This window comes from Prunus mume, linkage group LG2 (genome assembly GCF_029339155.1).
Source record: "Prunus mume cultivar Tortuosa linkage group LG2, ASM2933915v1, whole genome shotgun sequence".
In the NCBI taxonomy this organism is placed as follows: domain Eukaryota; kingdom Viridiplantae; phylum Streptophyta; class Magnoliopsida; order Rosales; family Rosaceae; genus Prunus; species Prunus mume.
In genome coordinates this window covers 40,198,089-40,223,221 of record NC_142699.1, presented here as the reverse complement: position 1 = coordinate 40,223,221, position 25,133 = coordinate 40,198,089, and the positions used below count along the sequence as shown (strand labels likewise).

The following is a 25,133-nucleotide window of genomic DNA, read 5'->3' as shown; positions in this document are numbered from 1 at the left end:
TCTCCTCCTCCTCCTCCTCCCCAACTCCATCCCTTAGCTAAACAGGCCTACCACGTTTGGCCGGCATCCAAGCTGCTCTAGCCACACTAAGTTGTGGGACCAGTAGGAAAATGACCAACACGAGCCGGCGAACGAAAGTGGCCGCGCCACCCGTGCCATCACGTCACCACCACGAGCTCGTAAAAGGCCTGCTTTTCTTGAACTTTCATACGCTGCTCCGGCTCGCGATGGAATTCGCCAATCCAGTATGATTTCTCATCCTCTCAATGAGCTCTAGCTATCTGTCCAGGCAGTTTGGGTCAATTTTGGGTTTTAAAAGCTCAATCTAGAACCTAGGTTTTGACCATTTTCGACTTGATTTTCTTGCAAGCTCCAGTCACTTTTTGGCTGTGGCCCAAGAACAAAAGTTACTCCCCTAGTTGTCCTGATCATGTAGGTATAGGTATTGTCAGGTGTTTTGAGAATTTTTCAGTCGCCGAAATTTTCTCAAGACACCCACGCGCTGTCAGCTCGTGGGCCATGGTGTGGTGGTATATTTTGTCCTAAAATGTTCCTCATGTCGTCCCGAGTATGACGGTATGCTCGAATATGAATTTGGTTATCATTTGACAGTCAAACGAATTTACGAATATTAGGGGATACCTTGGTTTGATATGTTCGGACATTTGGATTGAATCCATGTCCAAGTATGTTGTTCACTGTACCTCTAGGATCATGTAGGAACTACGGATCGAGAATCAGAGTCCTCGATACTCCGAATCAATGATTCCAAGTTTAGGTAAACTGGTGATCGTCCGATCGTGCGATTGAGAGCTATTCGACTGCTCAATCGAGACCAAACTTTCAGGAAGTGTTCAGTAGACCTTGTTGACCTCTAGGAACTTTCAGATTTAAACTGGAGGTCGTGGGCCCTAGGGGCCGTTGACAAAAATTGGAAACTTTGACCACGGGTCTTTTGAGACCGTCCCATCCTTTGGAAAGTACTAGAATATTCTTATGATTTTTTAAGGTGGTGGGTCCACATTAAGTTCCAAGAGCTAGGGTTTAAATTTTAAATGCTTGGTTGAGGCCGTATAATGAGTTTGGCTACGTGTTTGGACGTTTGTTTTAGTGTGCGTTACTCTCTGAACATTTGAAAGGTACATTATGAGTGCTTCAATTTTAAGACTATAATATTGTTTAATTGCGATCTTTGGCTGTTATATTGATATAAAGGATTTCTTTTGTTGGTATGGAAGATATGATTATGGGATTTATAGGGATTTCTTTTGTTGGTATTATTATTAAAATTATTATTATTATTGTCATTAATACTATTATATATATGGGTTTGGGGTATCTTTGAATATTTGAAAAATGGATTTTGAGAATATTATCTTTATTATATATTAGTTTATGAAAGTGGATTCTGGATATTGGCGATGACACACCACCTCATGTACCCCCCCTTAGATACTGATATTGGAATTTATGGATAATGGATACTTGGAAACTGTGGTTATGGTTTGGATATGATCAGCACCTAGGCATCATTGACAGGGTGTCTCGTAGACCCTTAATGAGGTAGTCTGCGCGCGTAGGACTTGTCACAGGCACATGAGTATTGAGGATTCTACATGCGTCATGGTAAGCCCAATCCTCTGGTTGGATTGTTTTCCGACAAGATGTGCATGATGTGCACTATGATATGTACCTCCCAAAGCACTCGGATACATGATATGTCTTCTCACATCCGAGTATTGAGGATTCTGTTGTGCGTGCTGGTGAGCCCACTCCCTCAGTTGGATGACTCATCCTTAGCCAAACAGGATTCCTCCATGTGGTTTAGTCAAATGTCCCCGGATAGGATTGTTTTTCCCTGGTACATGATGAGGGTGTGAGGTGTGCATGTATATATAGGTGAACTAAACACTGATGAATATGTACCTGAAGCCCAGTTGAGGTGAGATTAACTAGTTGCTTATATTTCAGTTTTACTAAATGATTATGATTAAAAATGTGTTTGTGGTTATGACGATACGTTTGGATTGATGATTGATCGGCATAAATGGATTGCATACTTTGGCATCGTTTTACAAAACAAGATGTGGAAACTTTGTCACGATTGCTTTGCGCCCCAAATAGTAGCTTGTTTAAGGCAACTGAGCCAAGAATTGTACCTTGGTAGGGCATTTATATTTGTTTAATTTTCGTTGAGTCTTCCTTCGAATTGCTCTGTGATCGCCCATGTAGGGTTGGATTTAAGGCCAAAGGCCTATTCTATAGGAACATTTTAGGATACTCTACCTCGACAGAGAAGAGGATGTTGTTAGTAAGTGGGCCCGCATGTCGAAAGAATCCGAAATTTGAGGCATGTTTACTTTAAAGTCTCTGCATTTAGCATCGGTGATTTTATACCCATTAGATTAATCTAATAAATTTTAGCCAATCCACATCAACATAATTATATTATACTAAAACACACCATTAGCACCTTATTGTATGTATTCAATTGCCTTTGAAATAAATTTAAAAAATTAAAAAATTAAAGTTAAACAGTGTCATCAAGCAACAACAATCTCTCTCCACAACAAAAAAAAGCTTACATATCTCATGTTTCATACACCTTTCTCTCATTACATGAGAGATACTCTTTTTACACACACCTTCCTCCCTAGTTAGTAAGATTTTCAATTCCAATACTAATTGCAAATTATTTTTCATTTATGAATTTGCTAGTAGTTTTGCACTACTTCTTATATGTAAAGATGATTTGGATTGGCACATGAAGGAGGGAGGGAGAGAGAGAGAGAGAGAGAGAGAGAGAGAGAGCCATGGAATGCAAGGGGCATCGACGAGGGGGTGGTTGATGCTTTCGAGATAATTTTTTTAAATTTTTTTATTTCATAGGTAATTTTTTTTAGTACAAGTCAAATGATACACACCTAAGATACCATGGGGGTTTGATAGATCTCTTGTCAACAAGTCAATGCCCTTTTTCATTCCCTGGCAAAAAAATTCAAAACTTACATAGATAGTAGATACACATAATAAGGTGCAAAGAGATGCTGACGTGGTGATTAAAATTCAATAGTGGTTAATATTGCTTTAAATGCGTATAAATGCACCGATACTAAATGGAATCATACATATTTTTACTTGCTATGCAAAATCATGAATCATGAAACTTAAGAATAAGGGAATAATGAATTGGAATCGGATCAACTATAACCCTTAGTTTGATTCGATAAGAATTAGGGAAGTTACAAGATAAAACAAATTGCATCACAAAACCCCCCCAAAAAAAAACACACACACACACAATACAACACATTAAATGCTAAACTATTACTGAAGACCTATTGTTGAGTCAGAAAGACCATGAAAACAAATTCCGAAACATCTTTGGATAGGAAACACATGATGGCATTTTAAAAAATGTCACTGCATCTCCAAATCCACTCATGATCTCAAAGTGGGCTCCACATCTCCACAACAGAGAGATCAAGATAGAAGCCCAGTATTGCAAGGCCGACAGTGAGATTACGAAAGTACTAGTTGCTCTCAAAATATTTCAGTGAAATTTACTAAATGATATATGATTAAAGAAAATGGTATGTAAATTCGTGGTTATTGACGATTCTCTGTACTAGTGATCCAAACCCGTCAAATTTGTAATAATGATTATTGATGCTCATCGAATGATTTCTTCATTGGCACCATTTTCTAGCTACTATGACTAACACATCTTACAATATACGACAAGCTAGCTCCTCTGATCAACACCGACACGTGGAGTACCAGTGAAAAAGAATCAAACATTAGAAGCATGGCAACAACTACTAAATTTCTTCCCCTCTCCATGATCTACATGTTGATGTAAATTATTGTTGCATCTGATGCAGTTTAAAATTTGATCCATAATCCAAACTATCATGGCCACATCACGTGACTTGTAGGGCCTTTAGCGAGTATTGTTTTACATGCTAAGATATACATACGCTTAGACCATCTCCTACCCAAGAGAAGGAAACTCAAATTTTGAGTTTTGAGTCCAAAAAACTTCTCCAACTCATGTATTTTGGGGGGTGGAAATTTGAGAAATCTCAAATTTGGGGTGGAATTCCAGTCCCAAAATTGCCTGGACTCATATTTTTTGTGGGCCCAAAATCTATTTTTTATTCTTTTTTCTTGGCTGGAAGCCCACGTGCTGACCAACATTGCTGGGCCCACTGATATTTTTGTTTGGGCATGCAAATAAAGCTGGCGCACATTTCAATCTTGTTGGGCAGTAGTTATATTTTCAAAACAAATCTGATTTGCTGTTTTTTTTTATTTTAAAAATGTGAAATTCTATTAAGTTTTGGAATTTTAATTTTTTTAGGTTAAAATATTTAGAAAATTAAATCACGAGTGTTGAAATAAAAATAATGTCAAGAAAAATTAACAAGAAAAAAAAATTAGGGTTAATCATTCTTAAACAATTTAATAAAGTTATGGACTCAAATTATGAGTCTGTAAGGTTGGAGTAAAAAAAAAAGGAGTCCTGAAAATACATGAATAGTTGTATTTTGGAGGATGGAAACTTGAGTTTAGCTCCAACATAGTTAGAGATGGCCTTATGAACCTATAGTTAAGTTGGGCTTATGAGATTTGATCATTTGAATGTGAAACCTTAAGTGAATATCGTATGTTTTTGCGATCTATAGAGACGCAACTGTTGGAACTTACGTTTTGGAAATTTGAGGTTTGTAAACACTGAACGATTATAGGGTTTAGGACTTTTGTGGGACCCATTTTGATCAAGGGTTAACTTCCAGTCATTAGGCCCTAAATCACCATATTGTATCATTGTCATTGCGTGCACCACAATTTGTTAGTAGTCGAACTTGATCAATCCATTTGACCCCTAGTATGGGCATTTTTGTCATTTGTTGTCTTGTAACTCATGCCTTGGTCTTAGGATCTCGAAGATGAATTTACCCATCCATTAGGACGGGATTGTGGACTATATGCACCAAACAATTAGGCTCCTTTTGCTATCTTTATCATGTCTTTATATGGTGATATTACCACATTTGGGTGTTTTCAGGCCTATTTACCGAGATAAGGTTCTTTTTGATTCGCAATGGTGTAAAATCTTATGTATTAATTTGGGAGAGATCCACTTACATTATTTTATCTATTTGAGGTATTAGTTGTGGATTAAACTTGTGTTATCTATATTGCGGTATGCCAATGCTAGCATACACTCTTTCTGAGTGAATCTTGGATCAGGGCTTGATAGATTCATACTAAGGAAAGATTTGATTACCAACAACCCAAGTAATGATGTGATGCACTAGTCCTATATAAGCAAGCTCAATGGCGGATGGACATATTCAATGAGTCTATTTAACTTAAATAATTAGTGAGCAAGTGATTGGTTTCGTTGGACATGTTACTTCAATTTAATTTGTCAATTTGTGTATTCCTTTAGTTTTCCCTTTCAAAATATAGCCCAAATAAATTATCATTTCAATACTAAATTCACTCAATCAAACATCTTTGAATTACATAAAGTTTGATATGTTAAAGTGTATTTAGGCAATCTTGATATAATCTAGTGTAACCGCAACACCAAATTGAATGTCTGGTTCAACTGAATTATATTCATTCCAATCGAATCCCTAAGTCCTTCACCCTTTGAAAATCTCAATAACTATCCAAAAACTATGGGTGGCTTGATTCTTCAAAGGATATGTAAGCAATGTAGGGTTTGACCTATATTGACGTCGTAAAATCAAACAAACACACAAAGCCCGAGTCTAGCCATCCGTATAAATTTATGGCCGCTTGAACATAACTTGAGCCAAAATGATAGTTCATTTGTAGGATATCGGGCTTGGCCCGACCAGGTTACAACTATGGTGTCAAACACCCTTAATTTAATTTATTCTTTGTTTAGGTTGGCAATTACGTTTTATTCATAGTGAAGTCAAAGGATATTATCTTGTAATAAGATATTGTAATTAATTGACACTTCGTCTTTAATGAGTGCTACAACTTTTATCTATAAAGGATAATGATGAAATTATATTAGGTGAAGATTTATTTAATGCATAATATTTTTGTTCAACAAAATCTACCAATGGGAAAACAATTTTTATCCAAATTCATCAAATTTAGATTCACTGTACCTCTGAATTTTACATCGACATGAAGGGAAATCACAGTAAAGAAATATTTTTGGGAAAAAGCCAGGTAGATAATACACATGACAATATATATGCAGAAAAAGGCAGTTTGGGTATGTACTAAATAGTTTGTTGTAAAAAAAAAAAAAAAAAAAAAAAGGAAATTGTTTGTTATTTAAAATTGCAATTTAAAAAAAAAAAAAAATTTCCCCGACACCGGTGTGGCTGTGACACCCATCACCAAATCATTTCCCCAAACTTTTAAAAGTCCTCAATCTCTCCAATCCTTAACCCTAACTATTTGTATTGGCCCAAAACCAAAATACTCGAAAAATAAAATAAAAACAAAAATAAAAATTCCGAACCCTAAGTCCCTAACTCATCGCCCAAACCGCTGCGCTCTCTTCCCTCTGGGCCTCTGATTCGCCTTAATCGTTGAACACAATTGCGTCAAATTCTTGCATTTCAATCCAGAAACCCAAAAGCGAATGCACTCTTGAGATCGACAGCGATCACCGACTAGAGGTAGGCTTCCCCAAATCAATTCTCCAGTCTCAATTGGGTTCTTGAATTGTCGTCGTGTGTGTGCTTTTACGAATTTCAATTCTCTTTCTTCTTCCTTTTGTTTTAATTGTTGTCGTGGTTGGATTGTGAGTGGTATTCTCTGATTTGGGTTCGTAATTGTTTGGTTCAAGAAATGGAAATTTGGGTTAGTTGGAGATTTTGGGTCAGATTTTGTTTCGATTTGAACCGTCTAATTCGTGATTTGTTCAAGACTGGCGTATCTTTGCCAATCCAAACTGACCGTGGATTTGATGGGTTTGATTCGGTTCTTACATCCAATATTTTTTTATGTTGTTGAATTGCGCCTAAGAAAATGTGGGTTTGGATGGAATTCTGCATAAATGTTCAAGGAATTGTGTAACTGGACCTTAAATTATATAATTCTGGCGATTGTATTTGTGGTGGTAAACTATACATATGGCCTGGTTTAGTTTGGTATCGAAATGCTGCTTTCTTAGAGCAACTTGTTAGCAACATCGTGCAATATACTATTTTTCTTTTGTACTGAATGGATAAATCCTATATGTCAAACGCTGCAGGATTTATTGTGTTTGCTTTGCTTTTCAATTTGAAGGAGATGTCTCCAGCATCGTCCAGATCCAAATCAAAGGACAAGAAGGCTGGCAAAGAAGCCCAGACACCTTCTTTAAAGCCTTCAACGGGGCCTGCTAATGCAAGTAGTGGGATCCCAGCTAGTGCATACAATCCACTTTTAGGAACATTCCATAACCTTGAATTGTCACCAACATCCTCTGCATCACCTCTTCACAGTAATAGTCGTTTCCGCAACATAGATGAAACAGATGACCATTCTGGGGGCTCGGTTGCTGCTGGAGCTGAGTATGATTCTGTTTCCAATAATGGTAGCTGGTCAGGTGAGTCGGAAGACCATAAAGACAAGGCATCTAATCCTCCTACCAAGCAGGAAGCAGTACCGGGAGCTGACAATGACAAGCGAGAGAAAATCCGTCAGAAGAATGAGAGGAAGCATCAGCGACAGAAAGAGCGGCGAGCTCAGGAGTTGCATGAACGATGTAGTGGTTATCTCATGTCAAGAAAGCTAGAAGCACTTGCCCAACAGCTTGTGGCAATGGGATTTTCACAAGAGCGGGCAACCATGGCTCTCATCCTGAATGAAGGCAGAGTAGAGGAATCAGTAGCATGGCTTTTTGAAGGTGGTGAAGATGCAGATAAGCCAAGGGATCAAAACTTTGGTGGGGGTAATTTGAAAATTGACATATCAGAAGAACTTGCTCGGATTGCTGATATGGAAGCAAGGTTCAAGTGCTCAAAACAGGAGGTTGAAAGAGCTATTGTAGCCTGTGAGGGTGATCTTCAGAAGGCTGCTGAAAGCTTAAGAGCATCAAAGCAAGATCCACCTTCTGTATCACCTAAGCCGGAAGAAACTGGTGATCCTCCAACTGGTACTAATGGCAAGCTTCCAGTTTCTGTTAGTCAGAACTTGAGGCCGCAAATAAAACCAAATCCTCTTCCAACTATACAACAAAGAAGGGATGATAAGGAATTTAACTATACAAAACAAGCAGCTGCAGTTGGAGGGTCTATAGAAACTACAAGTAAAATCCTGCAGCCTCTGAAGAGAGGACAGCCAAAGATGGAGTGGGCAAAACCCCAACAGATACCAGTTCCTGCTGAGAGAAGGTGGTCAAATTCTGCATCGAATCCTTCAGTTTCATATTCGTTGGCATCACCTTTACAGGTCTCATCTCCACCAGTCAAGACGGAAACTCGTTATGTAGCTGTTGGGGGCGACTTAAAGAACCTTCAGCCTGGAACTGTGAGGGAACCCGTTATTATGATGCAGCGTCCTCAATCTGTCAATACAAAGCAATTGGTATCCGCTACCACTAGTATGAGTTCATCGCCTCCTGGATCCGCTACCAATTGGTATCCTTCTACTAGTGTTGAAATGATGAGGTCCAGTGGCTTTTTGCCCCACATTCCTAGCAATTTGAGTTCAAATCAGATGTACCATCAGTTTCAGTATCAACAACAGCAGCAGCTTGTTCCTGGAAGCAGCCCAGCTGATCCCACTGGAACAAGCCGAGGGAATAACATATGGAGTAGAGCAGGTGCATCTCCAACACTGGCTGCTGCTTCCTCCCTTGGACTCTTCTCAGGGTTGGGCTCAGCTGGCTCATCAGGGGCATCTGCTCCGGCAGACTGGAATGCTGGTGGCGGCTCATGTGGACATATAGATTACACCAACATTGACTGGAGTTTGGATAGAGGTCTGTCTTCGCCAAGTCCCAACGGATTGTGGACAGGACTCCCTTCTATCATGAAGAGCAATATCAACTTCTATGATCCAAAACCTGCTGGGTTGGGTGGTCAGCCTGGAGTCAGAACGGCATCCTCAAACATGAATGTTGTTTCCTTTGTGGGACTGCAGGATGGAGCTGCTAATGGTGAAGCATCAGCTGCGGGTTCTCGAGATTGGACTTCTCCATTTGAAGGAGAGGATCTTTTTAGCGCACCCAGACAGTTTGTTTCTTCTTCTTCCCGTTAGGTGAGAGGAAAGTATTTCAATGAATAAAATTAAAAAAAAAAGACAAAAAAAAATTGTGCGTGGATTTGATGTTGGTGTTGATGCTACAGTGTTAATTCTTGGTGGATAACCTTTTAGTAGAAAAGCATCCCAGAGTCCTTTGCTTGATCCTTCGTGTTTCATAGTTCTGTGCATTTTTGGGAGAGAGAGAGAAGGGGGTTTGATAGAAATCCATTAATCTCAGTTTTGACAAGCAGGCCCAGTAAATTTCCAATTTATTAACCTTGGATAAAGTCAAACGCAGGCCCAATAAAATCGATTGCCGAATAAAGAAAGCCCGAAAGAGATCTTTGTTCTGTCGAAGGGGATGTGGTTAGTGCTTGGGTGAGGCCTAAGATTGTGCCACTAAGTCTCAATAAGGAGCCCAATTTCATTTTGCTATTGGGACGTTCACCATTCTTCCAGTGATCTGAGCCCAATTTTACCAAGGGTATCACTTAAGTCCTGATAAAATTTCCATGTCAAGGAAAGCTCTGCAATCATCAAACTTCTCTCTCACCATGGGGCGTTGCTAAATTATGTCTAGAAAACCAAAAGAAATAGCACATAAAATAAATTATAAAGAAGGGTAAAACTTTGATAAGTTTAGGTTTGGAAGTTGCAATAACTTAGACAATTGGTGCGAACTGCGCAAGCAAGAACTTTGAAAACTCTAGTTACTAATCTTGTGTACATTTTTTTTTTGGCAAAATAATCTTGTGTACTTATTATTAGCAAAATAATTTTTTACGTTCGAGAAAATTTATTAATTAATAGTAGGAGAAGAAGGAAAGTGTTTTGTTTGAGGGGTTTAGTAATCATATTGGTTTTATTCCAATTCCTTAAGGTTAATAAATATTGTAAGGAAAATCAACTTTATTCTTATTTCGGTTCGAGATATTTAATAAACACGCTGATGGATTACCAGACTCTGATTCCTTCCTATAATAATTCATCCTTGCTCCGATTCCTTCACACAATACTATTCGTTCTTGCTCCAATTCCTTCACAACCTGATTTCATTATTGCTTCGATTCCTTCATACTCCAGTTCTTTTTTATTCCCATTCTAAGTACATAAACAACTCCATTCCTTCAGACAAAAAAAAAAAAAGGTCCTGCCATCACTCATAAACCCTCGTAACATTTTACTATATTGAGAAGGATGTGACTATTTGAACTCCTATTTCTCAAGGGGAAAAAAAAAAAAATTCAACGTACCCACTTTTATAAAGGAAAAAAAGAAGGGATGTAAAGTAAAATAAGTGGCAGCGATTTTTATTTTTTATTTTTTAAGAAAGGGTAAAATTGTGAATTAGGCTTAGTAGTTGCGTGTGGAATGAAGCAAATTGGCGCGAGAAGTTTGAAACATAACCGTTGCAAAGAAGAGAGGGCAAAAGTGTAAATATAGACAAAACGCGGTTTACTTTAGGCTGGGCAGCGGGCAGTGAGTAGAGAGCACCTAGAGACGTGAAAGCTACGAAACTGGTTCGCGAGAGAAGTGAAGAAGATAATGAATTGAGAAGAAATATAGCCGTTGGTTGTAAACCCTAAATCCCCAAATTCATATAACCCTAATCTCTCTCTCTTTCTTTCTCTCTCACTCACTCACATTCCCATTCTGATAATCAATCACACGCTTCGCTCTTGGCCAAAACCCACTTGGCAGAAACTGAAAACCGCGCAACTTACTTGTTCAATTTTTCTTTCTTCGTTTGTAGTTTCAGTGTTGATTTAATTGGTTTGGTGACAATGAGGCTTGAAGAGTTGAAGCTTAATCTGAATTCTTTGAACAATCGCAACCACAAGGTCTGTGCAAAACCCAATTCCGCCCGTTCTTTCAAACGTCCACGTTCCTCCGCTTACGATTCCGATTCCGATTCCGTTCTTTCAAACGCAACCACACCATCCGATGAGATTAATCTGTCGCCACGAAGGGCTGCTCGGGTTGCAATGCTGAAGGCACGGTTTGCAGGTACCATCTTCAAAGCCAGACAAGAGGTTCTTTACAGTGGCTCTAATGGTCTTGAAATCACCGAAGATGAGATCAAGATGTTTAGGGCTGCCGAGATGATGAAAGCCAATGAGTACATCAAGGAGCAACGGCAACGAGATAGAGAAGCTGCTCGGCTTGCCCTCGAAGAGATGGAGAGAAATGTTGTCATTGATGATAACTTCAAAACGATGAGAGACTTTGAGATGTTAATTTCTGGCGCCAATTGCTAGCATGTGGAGATATTGGAGACTGTTAAGCTAAGAGTACATGGATAGATAGATAGATAGCTACATGTGATTAGGATTTTGACATATAGGAAGAGGCTGCAGCATGTACAAAGTGCTAATGAGTAAGTCTACTGTCTTGTAGACATTTCCACTGTCTGTGTCTGTATATTTTCAAATTATAGCAATGAAAGAATATTGTCTCTTAACTTCCAAGCTCAAATTATAAACTGTCTGTCGGATTTTGTCTCTTAACTTCCAAGCTCTAACAATCTAGGTTAGATGGGAACCAAGGTTACAGTGTCTAACATGACAACCGTTAAAGGTGCAAACTTTCTTGACAAGAATCAAAGATTATAAAAAAAGTGAGCCCTTTCCAATGCATTTCAGTTTTCAGCTATTCATGCAATCAATGATCACGAAGGCAATAACTGCAGGTGCTTTCACTCAGTGAGCCACTAATATGATTTTCTTAGCTGCCATCTGTTACTGTAAAAGTATTAAAGAAAAGCTCTATTTCTTCTAACAATCTCTTATCCCAAAAATCTAATCCTACAGAATCCCTGTCTAGTATATAGAGATGACTCAGATGACATCATGAATGAAATACTCACAAACTTCTCCCGAATTGTACAAGATAGTGACCACCACCTTTCTTCTGCACTTTCATCTTGACTGTTGGCAATGTACTTTTGCTTTATGCACACCTGCAGTGTATAAAATAGCTGCATTATCTCTCTGTTAATCGCACTTCCTTGCTATTCGACTTCTAAATCCTCAAGCATGACCGGAATGACAAAGGGTGGAAATTTATGGTAACCTTCAGCCAGTTTTCATTCTAAAACCAACTGGACAAAAGTACACTGACTCATTGTTACGTTTGGAGTCTAACAAAAAAAGAAAAGCAAGGAAAGCTTCAATTTAATCCCTTAACGTGCCCACTAGACAAGAACAAAAACCAAGGGAAAACAAAATGCAAGACATAGAAATGGTCACATGGAGCAACTGATTTACACTAGCAATTTGTTAGGTCTTTAAGAATTCAATAGAGCTCAAAATAAAAGTAGAATTTGGGTGCTCAAATAATTTGGTGCAAGAATCATGAAATACAGATCTCATCCACTCAGGAACCTTATGCAGTTTTAACAATGTGACTGTTACATGATTTGTAGGCTTGTGAAGATTATTGAAAGATTTTGATGCTAAGCATAGGACTGCTAGAGACACTTACAAGGTTTTCCACAATCATCCAACTCCAATAATTCTTTGAACTCACATTTGTCCCTTGCATTGGAAATTCCCACCCCAAGATCATTGATAGGCAGAGGCCACAATTCATAGCCACTATGAGGCACTGTAGAGAATTAGGCCTTCGAGGTCAGCCACTACAGACATTACGTAATAATCCATGGTGCATATCAATTCCTCCCTAGTTCTATAACTCTGATTAGATATTCTGGTAAACAACTCCAACAGGTATGATGAAGCAACCAAAGAAGGAGATCCAAAATGCATTAGTCTGCATAGTTCATGGCAGTAGATTCAAATAAAGGAAATAATCCTATGTGGCAGTAGATTCAAAAAAAAATGCAATTGTATATGGTTGGTTGAATTTAATAGGATGAACTAACCTTCTTAATGAGCAGTAATTTATAAGAAGCACCAACATTAAGACTTCTCCACACCTTATAAAACCTGAAAATAATGGTTTTAAAGCTACTATGAGCACTTGATCCGCAAAATGGTTAAAACTTAAGGGAAAAAAAAATGCCAATTACTAAGAGACATTCATGATACTACCCATCTGCAGCTCGTGGTGATAATTATTAACTACAAAAGAAGACAGCCTTTCTGATTAAATTCCTGTGGCAGCAGGCAAAGCTGGAATCAGCAAAATTAAGTTAATCACCATCATAGTCGCTGCAAGCCAAGAGTCATCATGGGCAAGAGTTCCATGGTGCACTGAGCATAAAGTTTAAAACTTAAAACTAAGACGGCTGTGATATCTGTGGGGACTGTGTATATGTTGATATACAATAAAGATTGTGGAAAGCATTACCAATACCAAGCAAGCATCACTGGTATGAAACAGTGATAAAATTATTATCAGGGATATATATGTTTTAAGATCAATAAGATGTAAGTTTTAAAGATATTGTTGGAAAGATTTTCGTTATTAGAAGTCAGGGGGTGCATAGATCATATATGCATATTAATCTATTGAGACTTCACTGTATACTCTAAATCCTAGCCATAAAATTTGCAGATAAACAAGGTCATGCTGATTCACAAATTTCCCTCCTCTCCTTTTCCCTTTTTAATCATTCCATGATGATGAGAAAATTTGATATGCAAGGGCAAAAAATGTAACCAAAATACAAGGATAAGAGAATTTCAGGTATACCAAAATTTGACTTCCAAATTCTTGTCAGTGAGAAACAGTAAAATAGAAGGATAAGAGAATTTCATGTTTTAATTAACAATCCTTCAATTATACTGTAGTTGTACCACAATTAATTAATGAGCCATAATCAAGTGCGATTATACTGAAATCATACATTGTTTGATTACTGAAAAATACAAAATTAATTTCACAGTTTTCCTTCATTTTCTCAAGAATCAAATAGGAAATAAAGCATTACCAAAAGTATTAATCTAAAATCTCAAAATTGGTTTATAATTTCACCAAAAAATAAATAATAATAAAATAAAAACGAACACAGGTTCAATTTGAGAAACAGTAGAATCAAGTTCGATTTCACCAAATTCGTCCAACCTTAACCAATCATGCACTGTTTGATTACCTAAAAACATAAAAAATCACAACACTTTCCTACATTTTCTCAATAAGCAAACAGAAAAAACAAATCATTACCGCAAATTTTAATCTAAATCTCAAAATCGATTCCGAAATTCACAAATAAACAAGTAGAGAATTGATAAATGCGGAGGATGGAAATACCATATAATCTGACGGCGATTCAAGGCCAACGGATCGGATGAGAGGCGATCGGAAACCCTAGCAATGAAGTCAGCTCAGAGCGAAGCATCAGCCGAAGCGCAGAGAGCAGAAATGAGATCAACGACTTGTCGTGCGATGAGGTCGTCGTGGAAGGAAGAGAGACCTTGAACGAGAGGCGAGACGAAGAAGAGGGTCGGAGATGGCAGAGAGAGCGTAGGACACGTGGACGGTGGGAGATTGAGGGTTGAAAAGAAGCAGAGCAAGCAGATTGAGCCGCTTGCTGAATTTGAAGCGTAGTCATCTTCTGATGCTTGGTAGCGTTGGACGTGCTGTGACTGCGAGTCCTCCAACTACATTTTGCGAGTGTGTGTGTGATGCGAAAGTGTTTGAATTTTGGCGCCAGAGAATTTCGGGTTTTATTTATCACACGACAGGGCCTAAGTACTGTTCAAACCAGCTGAACAAACTAATCCCATTCCCATCGGTTTAATTTGTGAGTTGAAAAATTGTGTAAGCAGTTGCACCAAACAAAATAGAATTTGTTTTGTGCAATGGCATATATTTTGGTAATCAAATTGGTTTTGATTTCAATTTTTTACAATAGTGAACGGTTATAATGAGTATCCGTTTTTATTTTCATTTCGATTTTTGACAATCATTATGATTTTGATGGGAATAAATTTTATTTTCATTTTGATTTCCAACAATTAGTAACCAGTTTAATTGGAATGTCTCATTCTGATTCTTGATTAGTAAATATACTCTGGAAGTCTAAAAGAGTGTGTAATCTAAAACCAAACTAGAAAGGAAAAGCTTGAGTTAACTAGACAAGAAGTTGAAAGCTCTTTATTTGCTTTATTTTTGTTATCAAATTCTCCCTATGTTATGAAGTCCACTTATATATATATAGCTCTGATCTCTTGGACCACAGGGATCCAAGAGATTTGTGGTCACCCACCGTTGGATGTTAATCTAACGGTTCAAAAAGTTTCTTAAAATGTGTGCAAGAGTGAGTGAACCGGTGAATTTACATATATATATATATATATATATGCATACATATGTAAAAGACTATTGCCGCTTGTCTATACTATTTATTATTATAGACCATTTTTTCAAAAAAAATAAGAAAAAAAATCGAGTATCGCTGCACGGCTATACTATTTTCTAATACTTCTTAAAAAAATTAAAAACTGAGTATAGCCGTACAGCTCAACTATTTTTAATATAAAAAAAGAGGACCCCCAACCATTAGGTGCCACGTGTCAACACATGTTTTTAAAAAAAAAAAATTAAAAACATGGAGTAGTATAGCTGCGTGGCTGTTTTTTTTTTTTTTTTTCCTTTTCTTTATAAGGAAGAACCTCTATCGATTAAAGCCAGGTGTCAAATATTAGTACAGCCGGCCGGCTAAACTATTTTTTTAATTAAAAATTGTAGTATAACCGCACGGCTATACTATTTAATAAAAAAAATAATAATAATAAAGGACCCTCCTACTTGCATTAGTTTGTACCTTATAGATATTAATTTGCAATGTATCCAAAGTAGATATTAATATTCAACTATATGACATTTTAATATAATTTTTGTAACAGATGTTATTCTTGTTTAAAACATGTTTAAAACATTATAAATACATACATGTATAATACGACTATTGTATGTTTGCTTTTTAAAGAAAACGTGAGACGTGTATAAAACACAAATGTATTATTGAAAAATACATACCTATATATATATATATATATGCATACATATATAAAAGACTATAGCCGCTCGTCTATTCTATTTATTAAAGACAATTTTAAAAAAAAACAAGAAGTAACGCCGCCTGGGTATATTATTTTTTAAAAAAAATAGGAAAAAATGGGGTCTAGCCGCACGGCTATACTATTTTCTAAGGAAAAACAGAGCAGCTCACTGTGTGAAAATAGTATAGCCGGACGGCTATACTGTTTTAAAAAATTTTAACAAATGAGTATTGCTGAACGGCTGTGTTATTTTTTAATATAAAAAAAAGTGCCACATGTCAACACATGTCTTTTAAAAAAAAAATAAATAAAAACGCGTCGAGTGCGTGGTACGCCTTCCTCCCCCAACCCCTCTTTTTTTTTTAAAAAAATAAAATAAATAAATAAAGAAGAACCTCTATCGATTAAAGCCATGTGTTCAAAGTAAGCATAGCCGGCCGACAATACTTGTTTTTATATTAAAAAATCGTAGTATAGCCGCACGGCGATATTATTTAATAAAAAAATTTAATAAGAAAAAGACCCTCCTAGTTGCATTAGTTTGTACCTTATAGATATTAATTTGCAACATATCCAAAGTAGATAGTAATCTTCCACTAAATGATACTTTAATATAATATGTTATTCTTATTCAATAATATGTGAGAATTATTTGTACAATACGTGAATTTTGTGTGTCTTACTGAAAATTTTGTAGAAAATACGTGTATAAAATATTAGATATACATACGTACATGTATAATTCGATTATTGTATGTTTGTTTTTAAAGAAAACGTGAGACGTGTATAGAACACGAATGTATTGTTAAAAAATAAGTACCTACATATATATATATATATGCATACATATATAAAATACGACAGCCGCTCGTCTATACTATTTATTAAAGATAATTTAAAAATAAAAACCAGTAACGCTACTTACTATACTATTTTTTAAAAAATTAGAAAAAATCCAGTATAGCCGTGGCTATACTATTTTCTATATAAAAACAGAATCTATTTTTTAATATAAAAAGAGGACTCCCACCATTAGGCGCCACATGTCAACACATGTCTTTAAAAAAAACATCGAGTATAGCCCCGCGGCTGTACTTTTTTTTTTTCCTCCCTTTTTTAGTTTATAAAGAAGAACCTTTATCGATTAAAGCCACGTGTCAAATATAAGTACAGCTGGCTGGCTAAACTATTTAATAAAAAAATTAATAATAAAAAAGGACCCTCCTAGTTGCATTAGTTTGTACCTTACATATATTAATTTGCAACATATCCAAAGTAGATATTAATCTTCCACTATATGATATTTTAATATAATTTTTATAGAGTGGTGATTTCCCCACTCCTTTTTCTCCTATTTTATCCACTTACACTCCTTTTTTATAACTAAAAAAGGAGTGTAAGTGGATAAAATAGGAGTGGGGAAATCATTGCCCTTTTTATAACATATGTTATTCTAATTCAATAATATGTGAGAATTCTTTGTATAATACGTGAATTTTGTATGTCTTACTAAAATTTTTGTAGAAAATACTTGTATAAAACATTATAAATTTTGTAGTACCACCACCACTGCCACTGCCACCGCCACCACAACCATCCACCACCACCTCCAATTGCACCTCCGTCACCACCACATGATTAGGATATAACACTTTCAACTTTATTTCGATTTTGATAATTATTCATAGTTACTATAATTTATATAAAAATTTACCAAAAGTTTTAACATAGTTTTTTTTTATTTTTTATATTAACAACATTTTTGAAATATTGTTTACCAAATGTAGAGTTGCTTTACTTTACAGCTAATTATTTTCGAAGCACGACAAAAATCGCTTTTTTTAAATGTGACAGGAATCCCAAACTGGCCCTAAGAGTATTTATCTTTGCATTTCAAATGCTAGGTTCGATACCCCTCTTCACCCCACTATTGTTTGTATAAATAAATAAAACTTCAAGCATGGAATTTTTTTAAAAATAGATAATATAAATCCAAAAGTTATATCAATAGTTGGATGTACTCCTTGCATTATGGTCCCGTTTGGGATTGCTTTTGTCCCCTAAAAATCAGCTTCACTTTAAAGTTAAACAGTTTAAGGTATTTGGTAAAAATAAAATATGTTGATTATTTTAAAAGCAATGGCCTCTTGATAACAACTTTTAAAAGCAACCTCTAGGTTGCTTTTGAAAGTTGCTCTCACAAGAAGCAGAGAATAGCATTTAATAATAATAAAAAAATTAATTCTCATAATACCATCATTAATTTTTAAAAATGACATCGTCTACCACCACCACCGTTACCTCCACCTCCATCGCCGTCGCCACCACCTCTACCACCGCCATCACCTGCCACCACCATCACCTCCACCACTACCATCGCCACTGCCACAACCATCACCCATCACTACCTCCATCTCCACCTCCACCTCCACTATCACCATCACCACATGATTAGCACATAACACTTTCAACATTATATCCATTTTGGTAATTATCCACTAATGCAACAATTTTATATAAAAGTTTATCAAACGGTTTAACATTATTTTTTTATACTAACAACACTTTAAAAATATTGTTTACCAAATGCATTGCTGCTTTACTTTACAACTAATTATTTTTCAAGTACGACAAAAAAAGACTTTTTTAAAAAGTGACAGTAATCTCAAACTGGCTCTAAGAGTATTTATCTTTGCACTTTAGATCCTTAGTTTGATTCCCCTTCCCCATTATCGTTTATACAAATAAATAAAATTTCAAGTGTGGGCTTTTTTTTCAATTGCAAAATTGAGTTTTCCTTTGTTGTTCATTTGGCTTCCTCTTGTTCTCCATCAAGATAATTATGTTTAGATTTCATAGATGTTTAGGACTTTGTCTAGCTTCTTCATCTCAGATTTGTTGATTTCATTATCTGTATATATCTATTTATTATAAGGGTTTACGTATTTGCACTTATGTTTGTCATTTTTAAATTTTAAGTCATAGCCAATATGATATCGATGTAGATAAAAAGATATTCTATCTATTATATTTGTGAGTATTGAGTATTGTATTGTACCTAATATGAATTTACATACTATATAATACATGCGCATATGTACCTATGCAGATAACTTACCTATTATAAATAGTAAATGTGCCTTTTACAAGTACCTTGGCTATAAGGTAAATTTTTTGAAGTACCAATAAATGCCGTCATTTAGAAAATGCTAGAGGGTAAAAGAAAAACATAATAAGTAATATGAAATGATATTATAGAAAGTAGAACCAATTATATATATATATACTCCAAGTTGGAGATTATATAAGAAATTGATCTCGTATTTTGTAGCCATTATGTACGTATGTAGAATATTAAAGTTTATCTATCTAGAGTCATTGCAACTTGTTTTATAATGACTATGATTATTGATTTGAAGCCATTAGTTCCAACTTGCGTCAGCCTTTGTACGCAATTTTTTCGATTGGAAGCGTAATTTAATCATGGCAGGAAATGCTGGAGAAAGTAGTAGAAATCATACTTGTGTTGGAATAATAGATGATCATGGTGGCATCAGCAGCAGCATCTTCAAAGTTCCCCAGGTGCTTCGAAGACAAAAGGAAGCAATATATACACCTGACGTCGTCTTAATCGGTCGATACCATGCTAAAGGTGGTCAATAATTCCCAACAGTCCCAGGCCTTCTGGTTTCTGGTTTGCACTAAAGTGCCTTTTGAACTCATGGAAAAAGTGAGGCACATATATTTACAAGAGCTTGTCTCTCACATGGAAATAGATTTGGAAACATTTTACCAGAATTGTCGTCAAGTCCTCTGCTATCGGCAAGGAGGGCACCACAGAGTTTGAGAAGCAAGTCCGTGCCTCTTACGCATACTCTTTGGAGCATCTAAGCTCCAAAGACTTCATTCAAATGATGGCACTGGATGGTTGCTTCTTGATACAACTATTCCGAAAGTCTTTGAATGGTCAACGTAACAAGGATCCCATATTTGCCATGCATTGCATGTTCCAATATGTGTGCCATGACCTTCTGCTACTAGAAAATCAGATACCTTGGTTTGTGATGGAGAGTTTATATAACATCACATTGCACAAGTACCCTGGATACCCAGCCCCCATCCCTACGCTTGTTCTTCATATCCTCTCCACACTATGGCCGCTACACCATAGTTCCAATTCCTATGTATGCAAGATTGATAGCGGTGATGAGGACAATATTATGGTGTTGATAAAATCCTGCACGTACTTCACCTTATAAGAACTTCCATCATTTTCCCACTTAAATGTAAATCTGAAGACTACCACTTGAAGCTACACGTAATGCATCCTGCGATGGCTCTCTCAAAGGCAGGCATCAACTTTAAACTCACCAAGACTGCTCAAAGTATAATGATGATGGAATTTGGAAAAGGGGTTTTCACAATTCCACAACTAGCAACTGGAGAATTGACTGAATCATTGTTCAGGAACCTCATTACCCTTGAGCAATGCTACCATGCTCGTTGGAATGAAATCACATCTTATGCGGTCTTAATGGATAAACTCCTTGTCTCAAGCAAGGACATGAGGGTTCTGTGTAATGCTGGGGTGATAGCTAACTTGCTCAGCACTGAAGATGGTACTAAGTTCTTCAACAATCTTTACAATGACACTTTGGCTTGAGACCTTTTACTATGGTGAACTTTGTGATAAAGTAAACAAATATTATGACAAAGAATGGAACGTATGGTGGGAATTGATGAAGCGTGACAAGTTTTCTAGCCCATGGAAAATTATTTCCCTCATTTTAGCCATTATCCTGCTTGGTCTCACCCTTTGGCAGACCGTCTATAACATCCACGACCACATGTAAGGAGACCACATCTCCACATTTAAACATATCGTACTTCTATTAGAGATGAGATCGCTTTACGCCGAATAAAATCTTTCTAATTAAGCATTGTCATTTGTTTGTACTTACCTGAATTACATTGTGAGATGAAGGTTAGTTTTACCTTGACAATAATGTACTTTTCATTTGATCATTCTGAGGAATTTAAACATTCCCAGAATCCTATTAATAAAGCTCGTTTTCATGCAAATCAAATTCATTATTCTACTTCTACGTACTTTAATGTATTAATTAGGTAAAAGAAGGATCGCATGCAGAAAATCACTAGAGTCTAGGGTTGGTTAATTGTTGGTTGATATGGAAAACAATGGTATTTTTCAGACTTACCTAGGAACGAGAGCCATATTATACTGATAGCTGTGATGTACACACAAAGGATAATGCGGCTTACCACATTTATAAACCACATTGTGTACTACCTCTCCAATAATGGCCGAGCCCACCAATACAATGGTAGATTTGATTGAGGAAATATTTCAAAAGAGATGATGTAGAACTTCGATCTAAGCATGGCTATAAACTGCAAATGGTTTCTTATTCAAAATTTAGGGTTTCTTTCCTCTAACAAACTTTTTATCTCTAGGCATCTTCAATTCGATGAGTCCACTTTTCCTCTTGCTAACCTCCCTTCCTCCATTCCCCATGTCACTATTGATAATTCTCACACTTGGGTCTCTTCTCTTCCTCAAGTTACCCATGTTCCCCTCCACTTACACATCATCATCCTCTGCATCTGCCCTCCAATTGCTGATGCTGCTCCTCTCTTACCGCCACCCAACCCCCATGTCTGTACCCATAACTCCACTGCACTTATCTTTATGGCATCTATCCCATTCGCAAATTCTCAAGCTTGAACTGACTTGGCCCAGCACCCTCCCCAACAAAGCCCAATCTGTACATACACTAGAAACCCTATAGGACTGTTGTCACTTTTCCTTCCTCTGACCCGTAACCTCGCAATCCACCCGTACCTCCTATGCTCCTCGATCATTCCATGGCCACACGTGCCAAAGAAAGTATCCACAAACCCAATCTGCACTATGCTATGATTGCTACTAAACATCTCATTCCCTACTCAATTGAATCGACATGTGTTTCCCAGACCATCAAGGATCCTCTTTGGCGACAAGCAATGTTTGATGAGTTTAATGCGTTAATTCACAATCTCTTCCCTCTCAAAATCTTATTGGTTGTAAATAGGTGTTCCATATCAAACGGCACCTTGATGACACTATTGACAAGAACAAGGCATGCTTAGTTGCCAAGGGTTTTCACCAATGTCTTGGTGTTAATTTTTCTGATACTTTCATTCCAGTGGTCAAACCTACTGCCATAAGAATTGCTTGGCATCTTACCGTGACTCATGGTTGGCCAATTTGCCAATTGGACGTTAACAATGCTTTTCTTCATGGCATAATCCGTGAAAATGTTTATATGACACAACCGCTGATTTTTTTTACTCTAATTATCCCTCTCATGTTTGTAAATTGAGGACAACCCTTTATGGCCTTAAGCAAGCTCCCCGGGCATGGTGCAATGAATTACACTCAATTTTTTTATATCTCTCATGGCTTTGTCAATGCCATCGCAGATGCCTTCCTCTTTCTCTTCAAAAATGGGAATGATAGAATTTATTTTTTGGTTTGTGTTGATGATCTTATTATTATAGGAAACAATTCCTCACTTGTGACAAAGTTCATTCAAATCTTGGCCACTCTGTTTTCTATCATGAACTTGGGCTCATTACCTTACTTTCTTGGTGTTGAGGTTCTTCCCATAGCCACTAGTCTGTTCCTCTCTCAGCATAAATGCATTCATGATCTCTTGGTCAATGCAAGGATGGATGGTGCAAAGGTTGTCAATACGCCTCTCTCTACCATTATACCACTTATGCTCCATGATGGCTCCTCCCTAATTGATGCGACTCATTGCCGTTGTCTTATTTGTGGTCTCCAATACCTTAGTCTTACAAGGCCTGACATCTCCTTCGCCGTCAACAAGCTCTCTCAGTTCATACATTCTCCTTTTGAGACTCATTGGCAGGCACTCAAGCGTCTTCTTCGCTACTTAAAGGGTACCATCTCTTTTGGACTTCATCTTTCACATGGATTCAGTCTTTACTGCTTGAAATTAGCATCCCTCTTCCCACAACATCAGTTGTCTCCTGTAATAATATTGGAGCCATGTTCTATTGTGCTAATCATGTCCTTCATTCACGTATGAAACATATTGATATTGATTTTCAGTTTGTATGGGATTGTGTTACTTTTGGCCTTCTTCAAGTGTCTCATGTCTCCATTGTTGATCAGCTTGCTGATGCTCTCACCAAACCCTTGTCGTGTTCACATTTCCATCTTCTTCATTCCAAGATCGGTGTCTCCGATGGTGCCACCATCCTGCGGGGGCGTATCAAGGAATCTCCTACATCAAAGGAGATTACTTCATCAACAACGCAAATCATTCCACAAGCATATGCTTCTTCATATGAAAGTCAACCATGACTTGTGCTAATCTGTCTTTCCCATTCTACTTGATCATGATTGATTTAGTCATTCAATTATGATTGTATTTACCTTATTAGGATTGTATTCATCTATATATAATCATAGGCCTTGTACTTGTAAATTATCAATGGAATATACCAATTAATCTCAACTCTTACATAAGCTTTGTCACAAATTGGTCTTAGGAAATTTCTGTAGATTGTGCTTGGTATAAAGTTGGCAGTGAAGGAAATATCGAAATTCAAAACTCTTTCTCATTTTGAAGGGTTGTCCTTTCTTGGAGCTCTTCATAACAATAGTTCATGAATGTTGTGTCTTTGCTACATAAATATTTGAAAGAAAATCCTTATATATCAGGTACTTCTTTAAATCCATCCATCTCCAAATCTGTCCATTCTTTTATTTCAAGTGCAGATGACTTTAATGTTGACAAACCCTTATTCATCAGAGAGCCTCCAATGTGTACTCCAAAGCCAAGCGGATACATGCTTTCAAGCACATTAGCACAGATTAGGTAGCCTCCTTGTCTTAATCCGCCCTGTCATCTCCAATGCAAGGGGGCTAAACCTAAAATTTGGGATTTGAGCCCAAAAACTCTTCTAACGCATGTATGGGAGTCCAGGCAATAATTTTTGTGTGGCCCAAACTGAACCCACTTGAAGGAGCAGGCGCATCGTGGCAAAAAGTCATCCGCTTTCACTTATTAACACATGGCATGCGCTGGAGCATTGACCGTTTGCATCCAATGGTTGTATTTGAACTTGTCCCTTTTGGTTTTTTTGGTTTTTTTTTTTATAATTATTTTCCAGTGAAATAATTATATGTTTGTTTTTTTACTATGCTCCTGTGCTCATTTTCAAGTGAAATAATTTTATGGTTGTATTTAACTTGCTCCTTTTGTTTTTTTTTTTTTTACTATGCTCCTGCACTCATTCTCATTTTAAGTGAAATAATTTTATATTTGTGAAATTTCAAAATTTTTTTTTATGTATAAATGTTTAGAAAAATGAATCACAAAGTTATATATAAAAATTAAACCAAAAAAAAAGAAAAAGATTTAAACCGTTTTTAACAATTTAATAAAGTTGCGAATTCAAATTTTGGGTCTGCAGGGTTAGGGAAAAATCTATTTGAGTCCGGACAATTCATGAATAATTGTATTTTGATGGAGGAAAATTTGGGTTTGAGTCCTCTCAGTTGGAGATGGCCTTACTAGACAGGAAGAGATGCCACTTTGGCTACAAGATGTGAGCTTTTTGATCACTTTGGCCACACACATTAGGTGCTATATGTTGAAGTCTTTAATTGTATTATTAAAGTTTATCTAATGAAATTTTTGTTGACCATTATGGCTTTTTCCACTAAATTAGACCTTTTTGTTGATCACTATGCTTCTTGTTAGGTAGGAATACAGGTACAACAAACAATTGTTTCTTGTGTGTGGATCATAATAAACTAATAATAGTAGGATGCCGACTCAACAATAATAATTGCTAAATTGCCTGATGTGAAAAACATGTCAAATGGATATGAAA

At 36.7% G+C, this 25,133-nt stretch overlaps 1 protein-coding gene, 1 long non-coding RNA gene and 1 pseudogene across 5 annotated transcripts; 2 read left to right on the top strand and 1 right to left on the bottom strand.

Annotated features, from left to right (window-relative positions):
• The first annotated feature begins 6,410 nt into the window (after positions 1 to 6,410).
• Positions 6,411 to 9,396, top strand: LOC103322645 (Ubiquitin-associated/translation elongation factor EF1B protein). 2 transcript variants are annotated; one of them, XM_089046219.1, is made up of 2 exons: positions 6,411 to 6,680; positions 7,259 to 9,396. In XM_089046219.1, exon 2 carries the CDS (start codon positions 7,297 to 7,299, stop codon positions 9,247 to 9,249), a length of 1,953 nt encoding a protein of 650 aa, XP_088902345.1. In that variant the 5' UTR covers positions 6,411 to 6,680; positions 7,259 to 7,296; the 3' UTR covers positions 9,250 to 9,396. The 2 variants fall into 2 exon arrangements, with proteins under 2 accessions (XP_088902345.1, XP_088902346.1); XM_089046220.1 differs by having other exon boundaries at positions 6,496 to 6,680; positions 7,294 to 9,396.
• A 2,075-nt stretch (positions 9,397 to 11,471) lies between these two features.
• On the bottom strand, positions 11,472 to 14,888 carry LOC107880437 (uncharacterized). Of its 3 annotated transcripts, XR_016123732.1 has the most exons (4): positions 14,449 to 14,888; positions 13,118 to 13,367; positions 12,718 to 13,005; positions 11,472 to 12,193 (listed from the first exon to the last, which is right to left on the bottom strand). It is a non-coding gene; the product is annotated as an uncharacterized LOC107880437 (long non-coding RNA). The 3 variants fall into 3 exon arrangements; XR_016123731.1 differs by lacking the exon at positions 11,472 to 12,193 and having other exon boundaries at positions 12,280 to 13,005; XR_016123733.1 differs by lacking the exon at positions 11,472 to 12,193 and having other exon boundaries at positions 12,280 to 13,005; positions 13,118 to 13,181.
• Positions 14,889 to 19,685: 4,797 nt separating this feature from the next.
• LOC148920345 (UPF0481 protein At3g47200-like) lies at positions 19,686 to 21,055 on the top strand (annotated as a pseudogene).
• The last annotated feature ends 4,078 nt before the right edge of the window (positions 21,056 to 25,133 follow it).

Excerpts from the sequence above, each read along its gene's own strand:
- LOC103322645 (XM_089046219.1), top strand. The coding sequence starts at position 7,297 with ATGTCTCCAGCATCGTCCAGATCCAAATCAAAGGACAAGAAGGCTGGC.